The 16,660-nt window shown below is 37.4% G+C and overlaps 1 protein-coding gene across 5 annotated transcripts in view; it reads left to right on the top strand.

Annotated features, from left to right (window-relative positions):
• The window catches only part of DNAH5 (dynein axonemal heavy chain 5), a 244,682-nt gene that overhangs the window by 140,459 nt on the left and 87,563 nt on the right, over positions 1 to 16,660 (top strand). For all 5 annotated transcript variants that reach the window (XM_074329069.2, XM_088796437.1, XM_019713456.3 and 2 more), the window contains exons 44-50: positions 1,082 to 1,258; positions 1,677 to 1,878; positions 3,377 to 3,519; positions 4,250 to 4,384; positions 12,432 to 12,554; positions 12,748 to 12,961; positions 14,304 to 14,527. In XM_074329069.2, the coding sequence (XP_074185170.2) occupies positions 1,082 to 1,258; positions 1,677 to 1,878; positions 3,377 to 3,519; positions 4,250 to 4,384; positions 12,432 to 12,554; positions 12,748 to 12,961; positions 14,304 to 14,527 (1,218 nt within the window). The remainder of the gene's footprint in view (positions 1 to 1,081; positions 1,259 to 1,676; positions 1,879 to 3,376; positions 3,520 to 4,249; positions 4,385 to 12,431; positions 12,555 to 12,747; positions 12,962 to 14,303; positions 14,528 to 16,660) is intronic.

Raw genomic sequence — 16,660 nt, 5'->3', positions numbered from 1 at the left:
TTGGTTCTACAAATGACTAAATTCTCCATTTTCCTGAGTATTCTTTGATGTTTTTCTACATTGGTTATTGATGAAATTAGAAGACATAAAAAGGGAACAGCTAGTTGTGATAAATCTTTGTTTCCCATTTTGTAAAATCTGGGCATGGATTTCCTTTGTTCATATTTTATTCTACTTTTCTATTTCTAAATTATTGCCATATATTTGCCTCCCCATTTTTTTTTTGGGGGGGGGCAGGTGGGTGGAGGCCAGGCCAAGGACCTGTGGGCCCTTCCTGAAGCTCTGGCCTAGCTATCCACCCCCTCTATGAGCACATTTTAATTAAGAACTAAAGACTTTGTCTCCATTTTGGACTCAAGACTTGAGCACATATGTAGTGTAGTAGATGAATGTGTAGGTGCTGGCGCCAGACTCTGGGTTTGAATTCTGGCCTTCCCACCTGCTGTGTTTCCCCCAAAATAAGACCTAGCTGGACAATAAGCTCTAATGCATCTTTTGGAGCAAACATTAATATAAGACTCAGTGTTATTTTACTTTAATATAGGATTGGGTCTTATATAATATAAGACCCGGTATAATATAATATATAATATAATATAATATAATATAATACCAGGTATAATATAGTATAATATAATATAATATAATATAGCATAGCATAGCATAACATAACATAACATAACATAACATAACATAACATAACATAATACAATACCGGGTCATATATTAATTTTTGCTCCAAAAGATGCATTAGAGCTGATTGTTCAACTAGGTCTTATTTTCAGGGAAACAGGGAACCAGCTGTGGGATCCTGGGCATGATACTTAAATTCCTTGGGCCTCTGTTTCCTCATCTGCAAAAGGAAGATAATAATCCCTACTTCACTGAGTTGTTTTGAGCATTAAATGAGTTAACCCTTGAAAGAATTTATAGGAAGGCCTGGCCTATCCTAAGTGCAATATACTCACTAGATATTATTATTTTTATTGTTAATTGGTATTTTAAAAACTTTTGTCCAAAAGTGGCCATTTTCCAGGTGTGCTAATAAATTTAATTAATGCATTAATCTGTAAACTCACAGGGTTTTCTTAAAAAACGCTCGCCTCAAGAAGCTGAAATTCTTCGTGAGCTGTACACCAAATCTTTTCCCCACCTGTATCGCTTCAGTATTCAAAACTTAGAATACAAGATGGAGACGCTTGAGGCCTTTGTAATCATGCAAAGCATCAACATGCTGCAAGGCCTGATCCCTCCGAAGGTAAATCGCTCCATTTTCTAGAGAATTTCTCTCTTGTTAGTGGAGCCATACTGTGCAGTGTGATATTGGAAATTGATTCTCTTACTGCTGTGGGGGAGGGGAAGGCATTTCAAACATGGACCCTGCATTTATTTTTTTTCCTTTTTTTTTTCCGCAAAGCAAGCCATAGATTTGTAATTTAGTTGCAGGTTCATAGTCATCGAATAAGCATTCTCAGTTGATTTCGCAAACCATCTTGGTTGGTTTTCCTAGAGATCAGTCCTGCATTTGTTCCCTAGTTTTATTCATCTTTCCCTTGTTTTTGTTTTGGGGAAAAGCTGTTGTCCCTTTCAAATCTTTGCAGTTTTCACTGAAACCACAAAGCAAAGTTTTGGTTGGAGAATTAAGTAATTAAAATTTTTCTTTCTTTCATGCTCAGGAGCAAGGTGTGGAGGTCAGTCCAGAGCACCTGGGGAAGCTGTACGTTTTCTCCCTGATGTGGAGCGTCGGGGCGCTGCTGGAGCTGGAAGGCCGGCGCCGGCTGGAGCTCTGGCTGTATTCCCAGGAAGCACTGACCTTGGACCTGCCACCTGTAGCTGAGACCGAGGCCACCATGTTTGACTATTACGTCACTTCTGATGGTGAGCACGGTCTCTTCCATTCACATGTAACACACAGGAATAGTTATTTCCAAATGGCTAATATTTACACACTAAATATACATGTATATGCATACGTATACACACACATATAGTATAATCAAACAATACAGTGAATGTTTAAATAAAAAATTTAGTAAAAGACACATTGCCATTAATCCCCGTCACTTCGAACACACTTATCCCATCATTCTTGCCACTTTCTGAAGCAGTTCTGGAATCCCCTTTAGTTGTGCTGTCGTGGCTGCCTCGATGTTCTGAATCATTTTGACTTTGGGGAAGAGTCAGAAGTCTCATGGTGCCAGATACGGTGAATAAGGTGGATGAGGACACAATGTAATGTTTTCATTTGACAGAAATTGCCATACCAGAAGTGATGTGTGGCACACACACACACACACACACACACACACAAAATATGTGTATAGATATATATAAATATGTATATATATATACATATATATACATATACATATATATGTTTTCTAAATGGTAATTAAAACTCTTGGTTGTAAAATAAAATGAAAATTTTCATGTGTGAAGAAAACTAATTGTTCTTTTTTAAATATTTATTTTGATTGTGTCCCAAATGCACACTTTCCCCTTGTTAAATATATTATGTGTATACTGAACTATTAGTGAGTTAAAAACAAATTAAAAAAAAATCCCCAAATGAGATCCATTTCAGCTTTTCATTTGATACAATCAGCAATGTATGTAAAAATTACAATGTGTGAAGTGTGTTGCCAAATACAGTAGTACCTTGGTTTTCGAACGTCTCCGTTGACGAACATTTCGGTTTACGAACGCCGTAAATCCGGAAGTAAATCTTTGGTTTTCGAACATGCCTTGGAAGTCAAATATATCACGTGGCTTCGGCTGAGTGCAAGATCCTGAGGTCTAGCTGTCGGCTATTTCCGAAACTTTCAGAACTCAAACTGTCTTCTGGAACGGATTACGTTAGAAAACCGAGATACCACTGTATATGCGGTATCTATACATCTATTCTGTATATATACTTTAAGTATTTATGTGTGCATACCTATACAAAGTACATATATACACATATATGAAGTACATATGTACAACATTTATGTATGACATCCTAGGATCTGTTGTTTTGGACTTACAGTTAAGGAGGTGGGTAATGAAAAGCTCGTAAGATTTGACATTTTAAAATTTTAGGTACATGCTACTGTCACAATGTTCTGTATTTTTAGATACACTTTATATTATTGAAAACCTGCGTATTTAAAAAGAAAATTCCAAAATATGTCTTAATATTTCCTCCGGTGCCACTTTGGAACAGTTGCTGGGGAAATTTTGACTCAGCTAACACATACTTAAACAGTACTTTGATCTGTGATTCTATGGGGAGTTTTTGGAAAATGCCTTCATGAGATGTCAAGTGTGTCTGCTCATTGCAGTTAGTTAATTATGAAAAGGAGTGTGAACAGGTAATGTTCCCCGTTCACCTCAGGTAAATGGATGCACTGGGACATGTGTACCGAGGAATACGAATACCCTTCTAACACCATCCCAGAATATGGTTCCATTCTGGTGCCAAACGTTGACAATGTGAGGACGGACTTTCTAATCAAGACCATCGCTAAACAGGGCAAGGTATGGCTTGTTAACTTTGGTTAAAAATAGCATATTTTAACATGTCACTTGAAAACACAAAGCATCCTACATTTATGTCAGAATATTTTATGTTGCTGTTTAGCATAAATGAAAAGATTACCCAAATTGATATACTCCTTTTATTATTCCCCAATAGCAGTATTGGAGTTGAATAGCTCTAATTCATAATTAATTATTTCTCTTGTATTAGTTAGAGAGAAAGTGAATTTTGACTCCTTTTTCCAAAGAGAAATCCTTCTCTTTGGATTATTGCATCAGTTTGCTTGGGCTGACATAACAAATTACCACAGACTGGGGGGCTTAAACAAGAGACTTTTTTTTGTTTTGTTTTGTTTTTACACAGTTCTGGAGGCTTAAAGTCCAAGATGGAGGTGTCAGTAAGTTTAGTGTTTTTCTGAGGCCTCTCTCCTTGGCTTGTAGATGGCTGTCTGTCTTCTGTGTCTTAATCTGTGTGCAGACATCCCTAGTGTTTCTTTGTGTATCCAAATTTCCTCTTATAGGGATGCTAGTTAACTTGAGCTACAGCCCTTCTTAATGGCCACATTTTAACATAATCATCTCTTCAAAGATTCTGTCTCCAAATACAGTCACATTCTGAGGTTCTGGGAGTTAGGGCTTCAACATATGAATTTAGGGGGACACAATCCAGCCCAATGGCAATCATTTTATTGTATAATACTTGAAATTTTTTTCTCAACTTCTGTTTTAGGCTGTGCTGTTAATTGGTGAACAAGGAACAGCCAAAACAGTCATAATCAAAGGATTTACGTCAAAATACGATCCTGAAAGTCACATGGTCAAGAGTCTGAACTTTTCTTCTGCAACCACCCCGCTAATGTTTCAGGTACTGGCTCTTTGGTATTGTGCATGGAGCCCAGGTTTGTGATAAACTGAAGGCTCCAAATCGTCACTATTCTTCTGTGCCCACTGAGCTGCCATCTCCACTCTCACAGCTGTTGTAAATCCCCTCCATATGTCTTCCATTATTTCTGTTATTCAACTGCAATGGAATCTCTCCCTAGTTGGATTATAATATATAATCATCTTAAATTATGGAGAAATGAAGAGCTTATATAAAGTGTTCGAGGCCTCAGTGCTGTTTAAAATACCTACCGTGTTTCCCGAAAATAAGACTGGGTCTTATATTAAGTTTTGCTTCAAAAGATGCATTAGGGCTTATGTTCAGGGGATGTCATCCTGAAAAATCATGCTAAGGCTTATTTTCTGGCTAGGTCTTATTTTCAGGGAAACATGGTATGTACAAAAGGTGTGAACATGCAAAATCTAAAACTGGAAGACATATTGTTTATGCCTCCACCGAAACCTACTTCCTCTCCCTACTGTCTGCTTTTCTCTGGGTGTTACTGTTATTCTAGCCTTTAAGCTATACACACTGGAGTCATCTTTGATTGGTCTCTTTTGAATCAAGAGCTGGTAATGTATCAAAAGAAATACTTTTTACTTCTCTCTTTTTCTTCATTCTCCCTCTACCTCTACATATTCCACTTCTTCATGATTCCACACCAGGGTGTTAGCAGGCAGGAATCCCCAGCTGGTCTTGGTTCAAATCTGACTCTCTTCTAGTTTCACTGTTATTCCCCTTCCAGTCTCTGGTTCCTATATTGTCACTTTTCTCTGTGGTTCTTTGACTTAACATTCCAGAATGGCTCCCATTATCAATTGCAACAAGGGATAAAAATCTTAGAATCTTAGCATATTAAAGATTTCACCTTATCCTATCATTGAGGCGTGTCCACGAAAAACATCCAGCCTAAGAGAAAACATGTAAGAGTTTATTTGAGCCAAACTGATGATGATTGCCAGGAAGCAAAATCTCAACCGATTGAGAAAATGCTCCGCGAAATGGCAGGTTGCAGCTTATTTTATACATAGAATCAAAGGAGGAGGGTCACCTGAAATCCACTGGTGATAGATTAAGGGGGTGGGAGAAAGCAAAGTGGAGAACTCTCTGGGATTGGATAAAAGTAAACTGGAGAGACAGGTACTTCTTTCACATAGGTGGTACAGGATAGTTAATAGTTCATAGAGATGTTAATCAAGGGACAAGAATAATAATGAGGGATTCTTTACTTTCCTGCTCTGGTCCAGAAAAAGGGATTATTGACATTCCAAGGATGTCATTTTAGGTGCAAACAGACAATAGACTGGCCCAGTGAAATGCACATATTAACTTTATGAAGGAAGCTAAAGATGTGACTTCCCGCCATGGCCCACTTAGTTGTGAAATTTTTTTACGCTCACGCCATCTTATGTGGTTATTTTCAGTCTCCTGAGCTTGTCAGGTTTAACTCTGGGCCCCTTTTCTGTCCTCAGGAGTAACAAAAAACAAAACCCCCAAATTTGCATTATTTTCGTCAAGGAAGCTGTTAAGAGTGCCTGGGTTTGCAATGGCTGGCTGCTTGTTTTCTCCTGTTCCTAAATTGTTTAAAACCCTGTTGAAACTGGGAGGAGATCCTAAATGTCAGTTCATGCTGCAGTTGTTTTAATTGCATCTTCCATATCCGTATTAGAACAATTAATACATTAACAAAAAAGATGCATTTCGTAAATTAAAAATGGAAGGGAAATTGTTAGAATCCAAATCCAAAGAACTTCACTTTTGATTAACTTTGTTGTTCTTTAGTTGTGGGAATGAAAATGTCAAAAAGCAGTGAAAACTGTTAAGAAAATAGCCCCATCATAGCAGTTTATCATTTAATGTAATTGGTGACTGCAGAGTGCCAATAAACTAAGATCGTTGATTAAACTTCTAAATAAGATTGTCAACTGTATTATGCTCCTTGGTTAGAGAACATTTCCAAAACTGGCCAGCCTTTGTCAAATGATTACCATTTACACAGTGTTGTGATGGGAAGGCCGGGGTGGAAAGTCAACCCCAAATCGCAGTGACTCAGCAGTGCTATTTGTATTTGGGGAACAGCACATTAAACTACCCTCAGCTGACAAGATGTTAATACCGTATTCTACACGTCCCTTGATATTCTTTTACATTTAAAGACCTTTTGTTGGTTTTACTTTAGGAGAATATCCTTTGTAAAGGATATATAAAATTATATAACTTTATAAAGTTATATAATAAAATAATAAAGTAAAAAATTATAACTTTACTTGTGGATGCAGGTTTTAAAACATTAAATCAAGGTGTGATTTTATTCATTATGTTGGGTAATTATCTAGCTATTCCCATTTCTTGAGACTGGATTAAATCTTTAGGGCAGCCATGCAATTCTGACAGTAGCTACCTGGAGTTACTAAAGACTGTACAGGTGAAAGGCTCAGATATACACTTGTACTCAGGACTTCCGCACTTCATATCACAGCCACAAGCTCAGGGGTTCCCAGGCCACTGACACTTCTGAACAACTGGCTACAAATTTAGGGGTTTCTATGACCCTGTCAGTTTTGATAATTCACTAGAACGACTTATAGAATTCAGGGAAGTGCTATGCTTATGATTACGGTTTTAATATAAAAGATATGAACCAAGATTAGTCAAAAAAGAGATGTATAGGGTAAGATTTGGGAGGGTCCCAAATGTGAACTTTCTGTGTCCTCAGAATGTGTTACCCTCCAGGCACACGGGGTGTATCACTGACCGGGAAGTTCACAAGCAATGATGTGCAGAGGTTTTATTGGGGTTCCATTCCATCGGCACGATTGACTGAATCACTGGCCATGTGAGGGAACTCAGTCTTCAAGCCTTCTCCCCTCCAAGGAGGTCAGCTAATAACACACAATTCAAAACCCCAACCCTCACATGGCTTTTCTGGCAGGGGGGGACCCGCTATAAATAATGAAGACATGCCTATAATTCAGGAAATCCCATGGGATTAAAGGCTCCCTCCTAGGAACCAGGGACAAAGGTTAGCCAAATTCTGTAGTATCTAACAAGACTTGGTCACTGTATTTTTGTTAATAATGGGGTGATATTTGCCCCCGTTAAGGGGGTAAAGATCTGTGATCTATGTCTCTTTAACATGAGCTCTTTATTAATTTCCTGGAAAAAGGCATACATTATCCAGAATGCAGCCTGTTTGTTGATACATTATACAAGTTCATAAACTATATAATAAATTTCTAGCAGTGGTACCATATTGAAGTATAATTAGGAGAATAATAAAACAGACTTTTAAAACATAAAAGTCTGTATTTTTTAGGGTGCCATCATCTGATTTACAACACTAGCCCAATTCCTCGCAGTGTGAAAGTGGCATCAACAATTCACTATTTCGTGTTCTGTGCTAAAGCACCACAGGATCAGCTACTCTGCTTAGAGCCTGTTTGGGCTGCGGAGCATCAGCGTTTTCGATTAAGCGAGACTCATTAGTTTTGGAAAGCTTTCAATTAGCCACACTGCTGTAATTAACTTTCTCACTATAATTTTCAGCCTTTCATGCTAAACGAGGGGTGATGGAGTGGAGCATCTGTCTCTGTGTCTCCCACTAATCTGGATCCAAACCAAATCGAAATTCTAGATGAGAAAATAGATACTGTCCATCCCTTGTGTGTTACCATGAAAGCGCATAGACCAGTCAAGGACACGTCTATTACTTGACAGGTGATTTGCATCAGGGTTTCCTTTGCTTTCACCATGGTGTCACTTTCATATCTTTTATCAGGAGGACTGACTGTCCGTCCCTCTTTGCCTGGGACAGTCTAGTTTACTTCTGTTGTCTGAGATTAATAATTAATGGTGTCCTTGTCACTATCAAAAGAAGATGCGGTATATATATTATATATATATAGTGGAATACTATTCTGCCATAAGAAAAGATGAAATTGTGACAATGTGGATGGATCTTGGGATCATAATGCTAAGTGAAATAAGTCAGACAGAAAAAGCAGAGAACCATGTGATTTCACTGATATGTGGTATATAAACCAAAAACAACAAAAGAACAAGACAAACAAATGAAGAAACAAAAACTCATAGAGGCGGACAATAGTTTAGTGGTTACCAGAGGGTAAGGGGGGAGGGGGATGGTAGATGAGGGTAAAGGGGATTAAATATATGGTGATGGAAGGAGAACTGACTCTGGGTGGTGAACACACAATGTGATATATAGATGATGTATTACAGAATTGTACACCTATGTAACTTTACTAACAATTGTCACCCCAATAAACAACAAAAAAAGTGTGTGCTTTGGGCAAAAATTATACGGGCACCCTATTCTTTGGCGAAGGGAATTCAGTTGGTCTTTTAAAATAAGTGTCTTATTTTTTCCCCCAAACAAATATTGTTTTAATGCATTTTTCTGTTTTTGAATGTATCCATACATATCTTTAAGAATTTAAACAATACAGAAAGCTAAGGACAAAGTGAAAGTTTCTTAAGAGAATTTCTGAATTTATCTCTTCTAAAAATAATTGTAAAGTGTTTTGAATACAACAAGTATCTTCTAAATGGTTGCATAGCAATAGGTTTTGCTTTTGAAAAATAAGAATCCTAGAGCCTGGAAGGAAATTCCACATTTTTTTCTAGACTCAGAACCATGGTTCCAAATGAAATCTTACACAGAAAACAAAGCTACAAACAGGGAACCAGGGATTTGCTTTGGTGGAATTGAAGCTGGGCTCCGGACACCCTTTCCAGCCTCCTCCTTGCTTCCTGAGGGGTCCCTTGCTTTTGGAAAACCCTTTTGATTTCCTCGGAGCACAGTTGGAAGACTAGTTTCCAGAGGAGAATCATAAGAGAGAATATGTGAAAGTATTTTTTTCATGGTCAAGTTCTTTAACAGGTTTTCCTGTTAACATGAATGCATTCAGGTGGAGGGAAATTAAAGTACTTATTTGAGTTCACACAGTTAGTTGGTAGCAGAACCTGAGTGAGAAACTAGGTTCCCACGTCTTCCATGGTGCTTTTCCAGTTCACCCATATGCCTCCTTCCAATGGCTTTTCTTTATCTACATTAATATTCAAGTGACTGATTCATCACTTAGTAGTCTGTTTTATTTTTAGCTTCTAGTTATGCACTGCTGTTTTTTCATGTTCTGTAAAATGCACTACTTATAATGCACTACTGACTATTTATAATGTACTACTTTTATAATAGTATTTTTAAAAATGTACTATTACCTTTTAAATTTTACTAGTACAAGACTTTTTATTTGGTTTTGGTGAATTATGATAAAAAGGGAAGATCTTATTTAGGCAGTTGATATCTTAATAAAGAGCATAAACTCTCCATTATTATATTTTAACTAAATAGCAGATATATGGAAGCCTAAAATTAAGTATATGCTATATTTCAATTTAATTAGATGTAATATGTATGGAAAATGATTCAAGTGCTGATATTCAGATACCTACAGTAATAATAAAATGTTTCCTTTTTATAATGCATGAAGCTCACTAAGTGCTTTCATGTATATCATTAATAAATAATACTCTTATGAGTATATATATACATATATATGTATGATTTATGTATCTTTATATTCTCTCTCACTTCTGAGCTGTGGTTTAGAAATACTAAGTGACTTGCTTCAAATCACAAAGCTAATTAAGTGGGAGAAGTAACAGTTTAACCCTTTTCCTGACTTGAAAGCCAGTCAGAGAGCTATTGTACAAGGCCATGCAGATTATGCAGGTTTGTGCCATGCCCCATTCACAGAGATGATTGTGTGAATGGTAAACCCAAGAATTGAGCAGTGTGCAACCTCCCCTCCTGTACATGACCCTGCCAATATCCCTTCCGATGCAAGATTTCTTTCTCTGCCTTGTTGCGGAAATAGACATGCGCTATCAAATATAGCTGATGTGGTAAATACTATTTATGGTGTAATCTAAGTATTGTGGGGCCCAGAGGAGGACAAGAAATCAGTGTAATGAGCCCTAGTTTTAGGGCTCCTAGTGCTAGAATCTTAGTGTCTATGTTCGGATGTATTGATTTTGTGATGCTATCGATCATTCCACCTGGGGAAGTCCAGTTGGGGATGCCAGTTCAAGGATATGGTTTTCCCAAACATTCCCAAATAGCTGTGTGATAGAGTAGGACACACAATTACTGTGTTTCTCGCCTTCAGGAGCTCTCACCAAACTTCAGAATTCATTAGGTAACTTTATCATGGGCGGCAATGCTAAAACCAGAAAGAAGTGCTAACTCCAGGTTCACAAGCTATTTGATTTTTCTCTCTTCATTTTGTTTCGGTCAATTTAGTTCTTTTGTAACATATATAGCTTACTAATAATTTCCTACTATTTCAAAGAAATTAGGGTCACAATGAAGGGGGAGAAAGTGCAGGTGTATGACTTTTTTCCATATTATCTCACATCTCCTACCTATGGCTTTTAGCTCTTAGAAGGCCCTCAAAGACATAAAATCTTCCTGTGCCTGTCAGTTCTCACTAACAGATGAGGGGATGTCTGGAAGTCTCTAGCGCCGTAGGGAGGTGTCAGGAGATTATTAATTGCCTATGCATTTAAATTCATTGAAAAGCAGAGCTAAATTTAGCCTAGCACATTACTTTAAACTGTTCACTTTTATGTCAGGGAATTTGAAATTCTTTTTGCCACTGGACTGTTGTCATGGGGATTTGTTTTGTAATTGAATGAGTTGTGATACATTTAGATATCTTTCTATTTAAAAATGGTGAAACATTTTCATACCTCTGGCTATTATTATTCATTAAAATGATGTTGGAAACTTACGATTTGGAATTACCCAACTGTGAAGATGTCCAAAGACAGATGTACAGATTTTTGCTTATATCTTAGCCTTATTTTTTAGCTGTATCTTGGATCACTAAGGTCATTTTTAACTGTTTTGCTCTTCATCATGAAATAAGAGCAAACTTTTTTTGATAGGAGGGGCATGCTTTTTATGTCAGTATGCCTCCACTTTCTCCTATACTTATGCATTGTCTTTAATGTGACTTAAAATCAAGGATTCCTACAGTGGGAAGAATGAAATTAGGTCTTTAAGACTGAGCTCCTGGAGCGTGAGAACGCTGGAGGCCTTTCGGTTTTCTTAGCAGTGCTGGCTCTGGTTACTCAGTGCATGCATTTTGAATGACTGATTTCCAAACTACGTTGTACTACCATGGAAATGATAATATAGTCAAAGTCTGGGGTTCTTTCCCCATGTCCCCCTTAACCCTTCTAACACTCCTTCAATCAGTTTCTTTTTAATTGAGGCATAAATGACATATAACATCGTATTAGTTTCATCAGTTGCAATGATGTGCTTCCTCATATTTCTAGGGAAGTGTTTTTATAGAGCACAGTGTAACCTCCCTCTGTGCCACCTAAGCTCAGAATGTAGAAGTGAGAGAGGAGACATGGGTGGGTGTTATTCTGCATTTCGTCTCGGGATGAGCAGGGATTCAGTGTGATTGCATCTGCTGCAGAGCAGTGGGTCTGGACTGCGTCAGGCTACAGAGCCAGTGGGCAGCCTCCTCACAGGAAGGAGGGCAGTCTTCAGACTATGGCGGGCTGTGCAGCTCAGAACACAGACCTAGGAAGCTGCTTGGATAGTAGCCCTGTTTCACTTCCTCCCTGGTTATAGGGAAACTATTAGCTGGGCTGGACCCTTTGAGAAATCGGGTTTGGGGATTAGAGGGTCATCAGCCCTCTGTATCATAGACACAATGATACAAAAGTAAATGTGTAGAAATGGACCGAAGCGTCTCCTGCCTGTGAAAATTTACATAGATTAGAATTTCACTTACTCCTAAGTTAAATCAGAGTGTAAAACTTTATCAAGATGATTTAGGTACTTCATGCCCTGCTTTCCAGAATTAAGGGAAATTTTGGGGTTGTTCAGAATAATTCCTGTCAATACGAATGTTTCTAGATTTTAAAAATAATTGACCATGTCTTGGGGGATATTTTCACAGATGTTTCTGTTGGCTTTCTTGTTTAACAGAGGACAATAGAGAGCTATGTGGATAAACGCATGGGTGCAACATATGGCCCTCCTGCAGGAAAGAAAATGACTGTTTTTATTGATGACGTGAATATGCCAATAATCAATGAGTGGGGAGACCAGGTATATTGATCCTATTGTGCACTTTCTTTCTTTAGTTCAACATTGGTTTATTCTTTGATGAGTAAATATTTTTCTACTTTTCCCACATACAATGCCTGAATACCGAAAAAGTCCGTTATTTGGAAGCACTCCAGACGTTAGGTTCTGGGATATAAAGGAGTGACGTTTTAATTCTGAAAGTTGTTTTTCTTAGGTTACTAATGAGATAGTACGGCAGCTGATGGAGCAGAGCGGCTTTTATAACTTAGAGAAGCCTGGGGAGTTTACCAGCATTGTGGACATCCAAGTGTTGGCAGCCATGATCCATCCTGGGGGCGGGCGCAACGATATACCCCAAAGACTCAAGAGGCAGTTCTGTGTATTTAACTGCACGTTGCCATCTGACACTTCCATGGACAAGATCTTTGGTAAGATGAGTGTCGAACATCTGCTTGTGTTCCAGTGGGAAGATATCAACCCAAAGGTCAACACAGAAAGAACACTGGGGGGCTCTTTACTCTGTTGCCCTCATCACTCTCAAGTAGTGTGTTCTGTATATATATATATATATATATATATATATATATATACCCAATTCAGTATATATATATATATGTGTGTGTGTATACATATATATATACACACACATACTGAATTGGGTACCTAGGCAGATCTTGCTCCCTATCTTTTTTTTTTTAACCATTGCCAGCTTCTTAAGCAGGGAGGTTAAACATTAAATGAACATGGAGATGGTGAGATTGTTTCCTCATGGCTACACATATTTGAGGTCTGGATTGATATAATATCATGCCAAAAACTTTATATAGCTGATATTTCAACCAGCCCATATAATGATTCTGGCCAAAGAAATATGCACAGAAAGAATTTCGCACTAAGATTAGTCATAGTCTGATCTTCAGAGTAATTTATAGAGTAATAAATTGATTGGTTAAATATATAGTATTTCAGGAATAATTTCGTTGAGGAAACACTAGCCCAGTAAATAATCATAAGTATTTAGCTGAGTAATGAAAATGATTTATAACTGATTTTAGAATTACTCTTTGCAGAAAAAGAGTGTAAAGTTATGTATGCATTTGTGTTAGGTATTAATTTACAATTTTTGAAGCTGCTACTGAGAAAAAGCTCATTAGGATTACCCTAATTAATTTCTGGCAGACTAAAATGTCATCTTAGCACCCTGGGCTAATGGAATATGGCAGTGTCTGCCTTCAATCACGGTAGTGGGCAAAGGTTTGCAAACCAAATGACATGTGAATTATCTAAACTTGGGAAAAATAAAATGGGCCGGAAAGAATGACTATTTTCACTTTTAATTATCTTTTGTTTTTGGCCTGGAAAGTTGTACATGTAAGACAAATTAAAATATTTTATAAAACATGGAAAGGCAACAACAGAATGGAGAAATCTTAGAGCATTCATGAAATCTCCCTTTAAAAAAATCTTTTTATATGGCAGCTTTATATATTTATCAGTTACCCATTTAGTAATGTTGAATTAGTTCAGGTAGTTTCAGTAGTATTTCTTGATCAATGTTTCAGCATTTGAGTGCCTACTTACTCAAACCTGTATCTGTTTCATAGGTTTAAAAAAAATAAGAGAGCTCTACGTAATATAAATTTCCTTAATATGTGGTTACCTATTAAAATGTGTAACTATACTTGTGCAAACTCTGCATTATAATGTTTTTCATTTTAATTTAGTTGGTTTGACTTGCCAGTCAAAATGTTAGGCCTTTTTCCCCGTCAGGTGTGATCGGGATAGGCTACTACTGTGCCCAGAGAGGTTTCTCAGAAGAAGTGAGAGATTCCGTGAGGAAACTGGTCCCACTCACGCGCCGACTATGGCAGACGACAAAGACTAAAATGCTCCCCACTCCTGCGAAATTCCATTACGTATTTAATCTTCGAGATCTTTCTAGGATCTGGCAGGGAATGCTGAAGGCGACTTCAGAGGTTATCATGAAACCAGATGTAAGTAAAACATAAGAAATAAAAACAAATAACACTCATTTTACTATACACCCTCGATATTCTTTGTAATGCAAATTTTTGTGGAATTATGAAAATATTTAGAGATGTTTTAGCATTGATACGCTTTTCTTTCCTGCTTTTAAGCTAATGTACGTAAGGAAAAATAAGTCAGAAAATTTCATTAAAAAATTCTAATTAAATTAGGTTTATGTTTAAGGAAATGGTCCACACAGCCATTTTCTATTAATAGAATAAAAGAAACAATTGATTTTATTCTCTCATCCTGAGGTATTTTTCTTGTACTAAAAATGGAAAGGATCACTATTGATTTTATCATGTAATAGTCTTCATATTTTAAACCTGACAGTTTAACTAAAAAAAGTAATTATCTTTATAAATACACATGCAAAATTGAAAAACGAAACCATTTTTCTGTTATGCATTCATGATGTTTCCTTTCCATATAACTAGACGCACTAAAATAATTATGTATGTTGGTAAATGGAAAAAGAAGCCAAACAGTAGAAAGTCCATTTGACAGAAAAGTGAGCATTTGTACATACACTTGAATATATAATAACAGTTGCTAGCGTTATAGAATTCCCTTCGAACTAGAAACCAAATCATGGCCTGTGGAACTTCGCCTGTCTTTCAGCCCTTTATGGATCAAAAATGCTCCTGGAAAGAATGACTATTTGCTTAGGAGGCAGCTAAGCAAATGGGTTTTAAGGGACTTCTCCACATAAACACACAGAGACAGTTGAGATACCAACTAAACTGTCACTAGGCCCATCAGATGCTGATGACTAAAAACGACTTTGTCCCAGATACTCACAAAGTAGCTAATTGCACAGGATGACTCCAAGACAAGACATTCTGGGGAAAACTCACTCTCCTTGTTATAGAGAAGTGAGAATCCTTTTAGCAGCAGTGACCATTTTAACTTGATTTTTTGTTTTTCCCTCAAAGTTTTTGACAAATTAATGGCATTGTGTAATGCAGTTCTCCAATATTACTTTTTGGGGAGCCATTTTTTTGGTGCTTATTTTCAATCAGCCTAAACAGTTTCAGCAATTTGTTTGCCAGAATATAAAAGGAGTGTAGTAAAATATATTTGTTTTAAAAATAAAACAGGGCTGGCCTGGTGGCTCAGGTGGTTAGACCTCCATGCTCCTAACTCCGAAGGCTGCCGGTTCGATTCCCACATGGACCAGTGGGCTCTCAACCACAAGGTTGCCGGTTCAACTCCTTGAGTCCTGCAAGGGATGGTGGGCCCCGCCCCCTGCAACTAAGATTGAACACGGCACCTTGAGCTGAGCTGCAGCTGAGCTCCCAGATGGCTCAGTTGGTTGGAGCGCATTCTCTCAACCACAAGGTTGCCAGTTCGATTCCTTGACTCCTGCAAGGGATGGTGGGCAGCTCCCCCTGCAACTAGAAATGGCAACTGGACCTGGAGCTGAGCTGCGTCTTCCACAACTAAGACTGAAAGGACAACAACTTGAAGTTGAGCTGCACCCACCACAACTAAAAGTGAAAGGACAACAAGTTGACTTGGAAAAAAGGCCTGGAAGTACACACTGGTCCCCAATAAAGTCCTGTTCCCCTTCCCCAATAAAATCTTTTTTTTAAAAAATAAAACAAACATTTTACTACACTTTTTTTATATTCTGGCAAACAAATGGCATTTTATCATGAGTAATATAATGGCTTAAAACCCTTATAACTTGCAGAATGTTATCAAGTTGAGAAATTCACACCATTCTTTCATATCAAATAATGAGTTCAGACAAACATTTGTTATTTTTGCTGTAGGAACAGGTGTATTAAGCAATTTCCTCGACTACCAGTTAACTTTGTGTCCTGGGTTATCTAGATTAGGTGATTGCTTTGTTCAGATTTTTGCCACAAATTTTCTTCTCATTTTTTAAAGTAAATATACCTTTTTAATATCTCAGTTGTATATGTGAGAGTTGTTCACACATTTTATATTATGCTCTGGCCATGTGAATGTAGGTTTCTTATCAAGACAGACTAATTTATCATAAATTTAAGACTTCTACATAGAATATGAATTTGTTGGTTCAGTAGAGTGATTTTAGTATTTAGTCTAAAGATTTTTTTATTTTAATTTAA

The sequence above is a fragment of the Rhinolophus sinicus genome, chromosome 3 (genome assembly GCF_057876585.1).
Source record: "Rhinolophus sinicus isolate RSI-liver-muscle chromosome 3, RSI-T2T, whole genome shotgun sequence".
In the NCBI taxonomy this organism is placed as follows: Eukaryota; Metazoa; Chordata; class Mammalia; order Chiroptera; family Rhinolophidae; genus Rhinolophus; species Rhinolophus sinicus.
The sequence above is the reverse complement of the archived record's forward strand: the minus strand, read 5'-3'. Positions and strand labels throughout refer to the sequence as shown.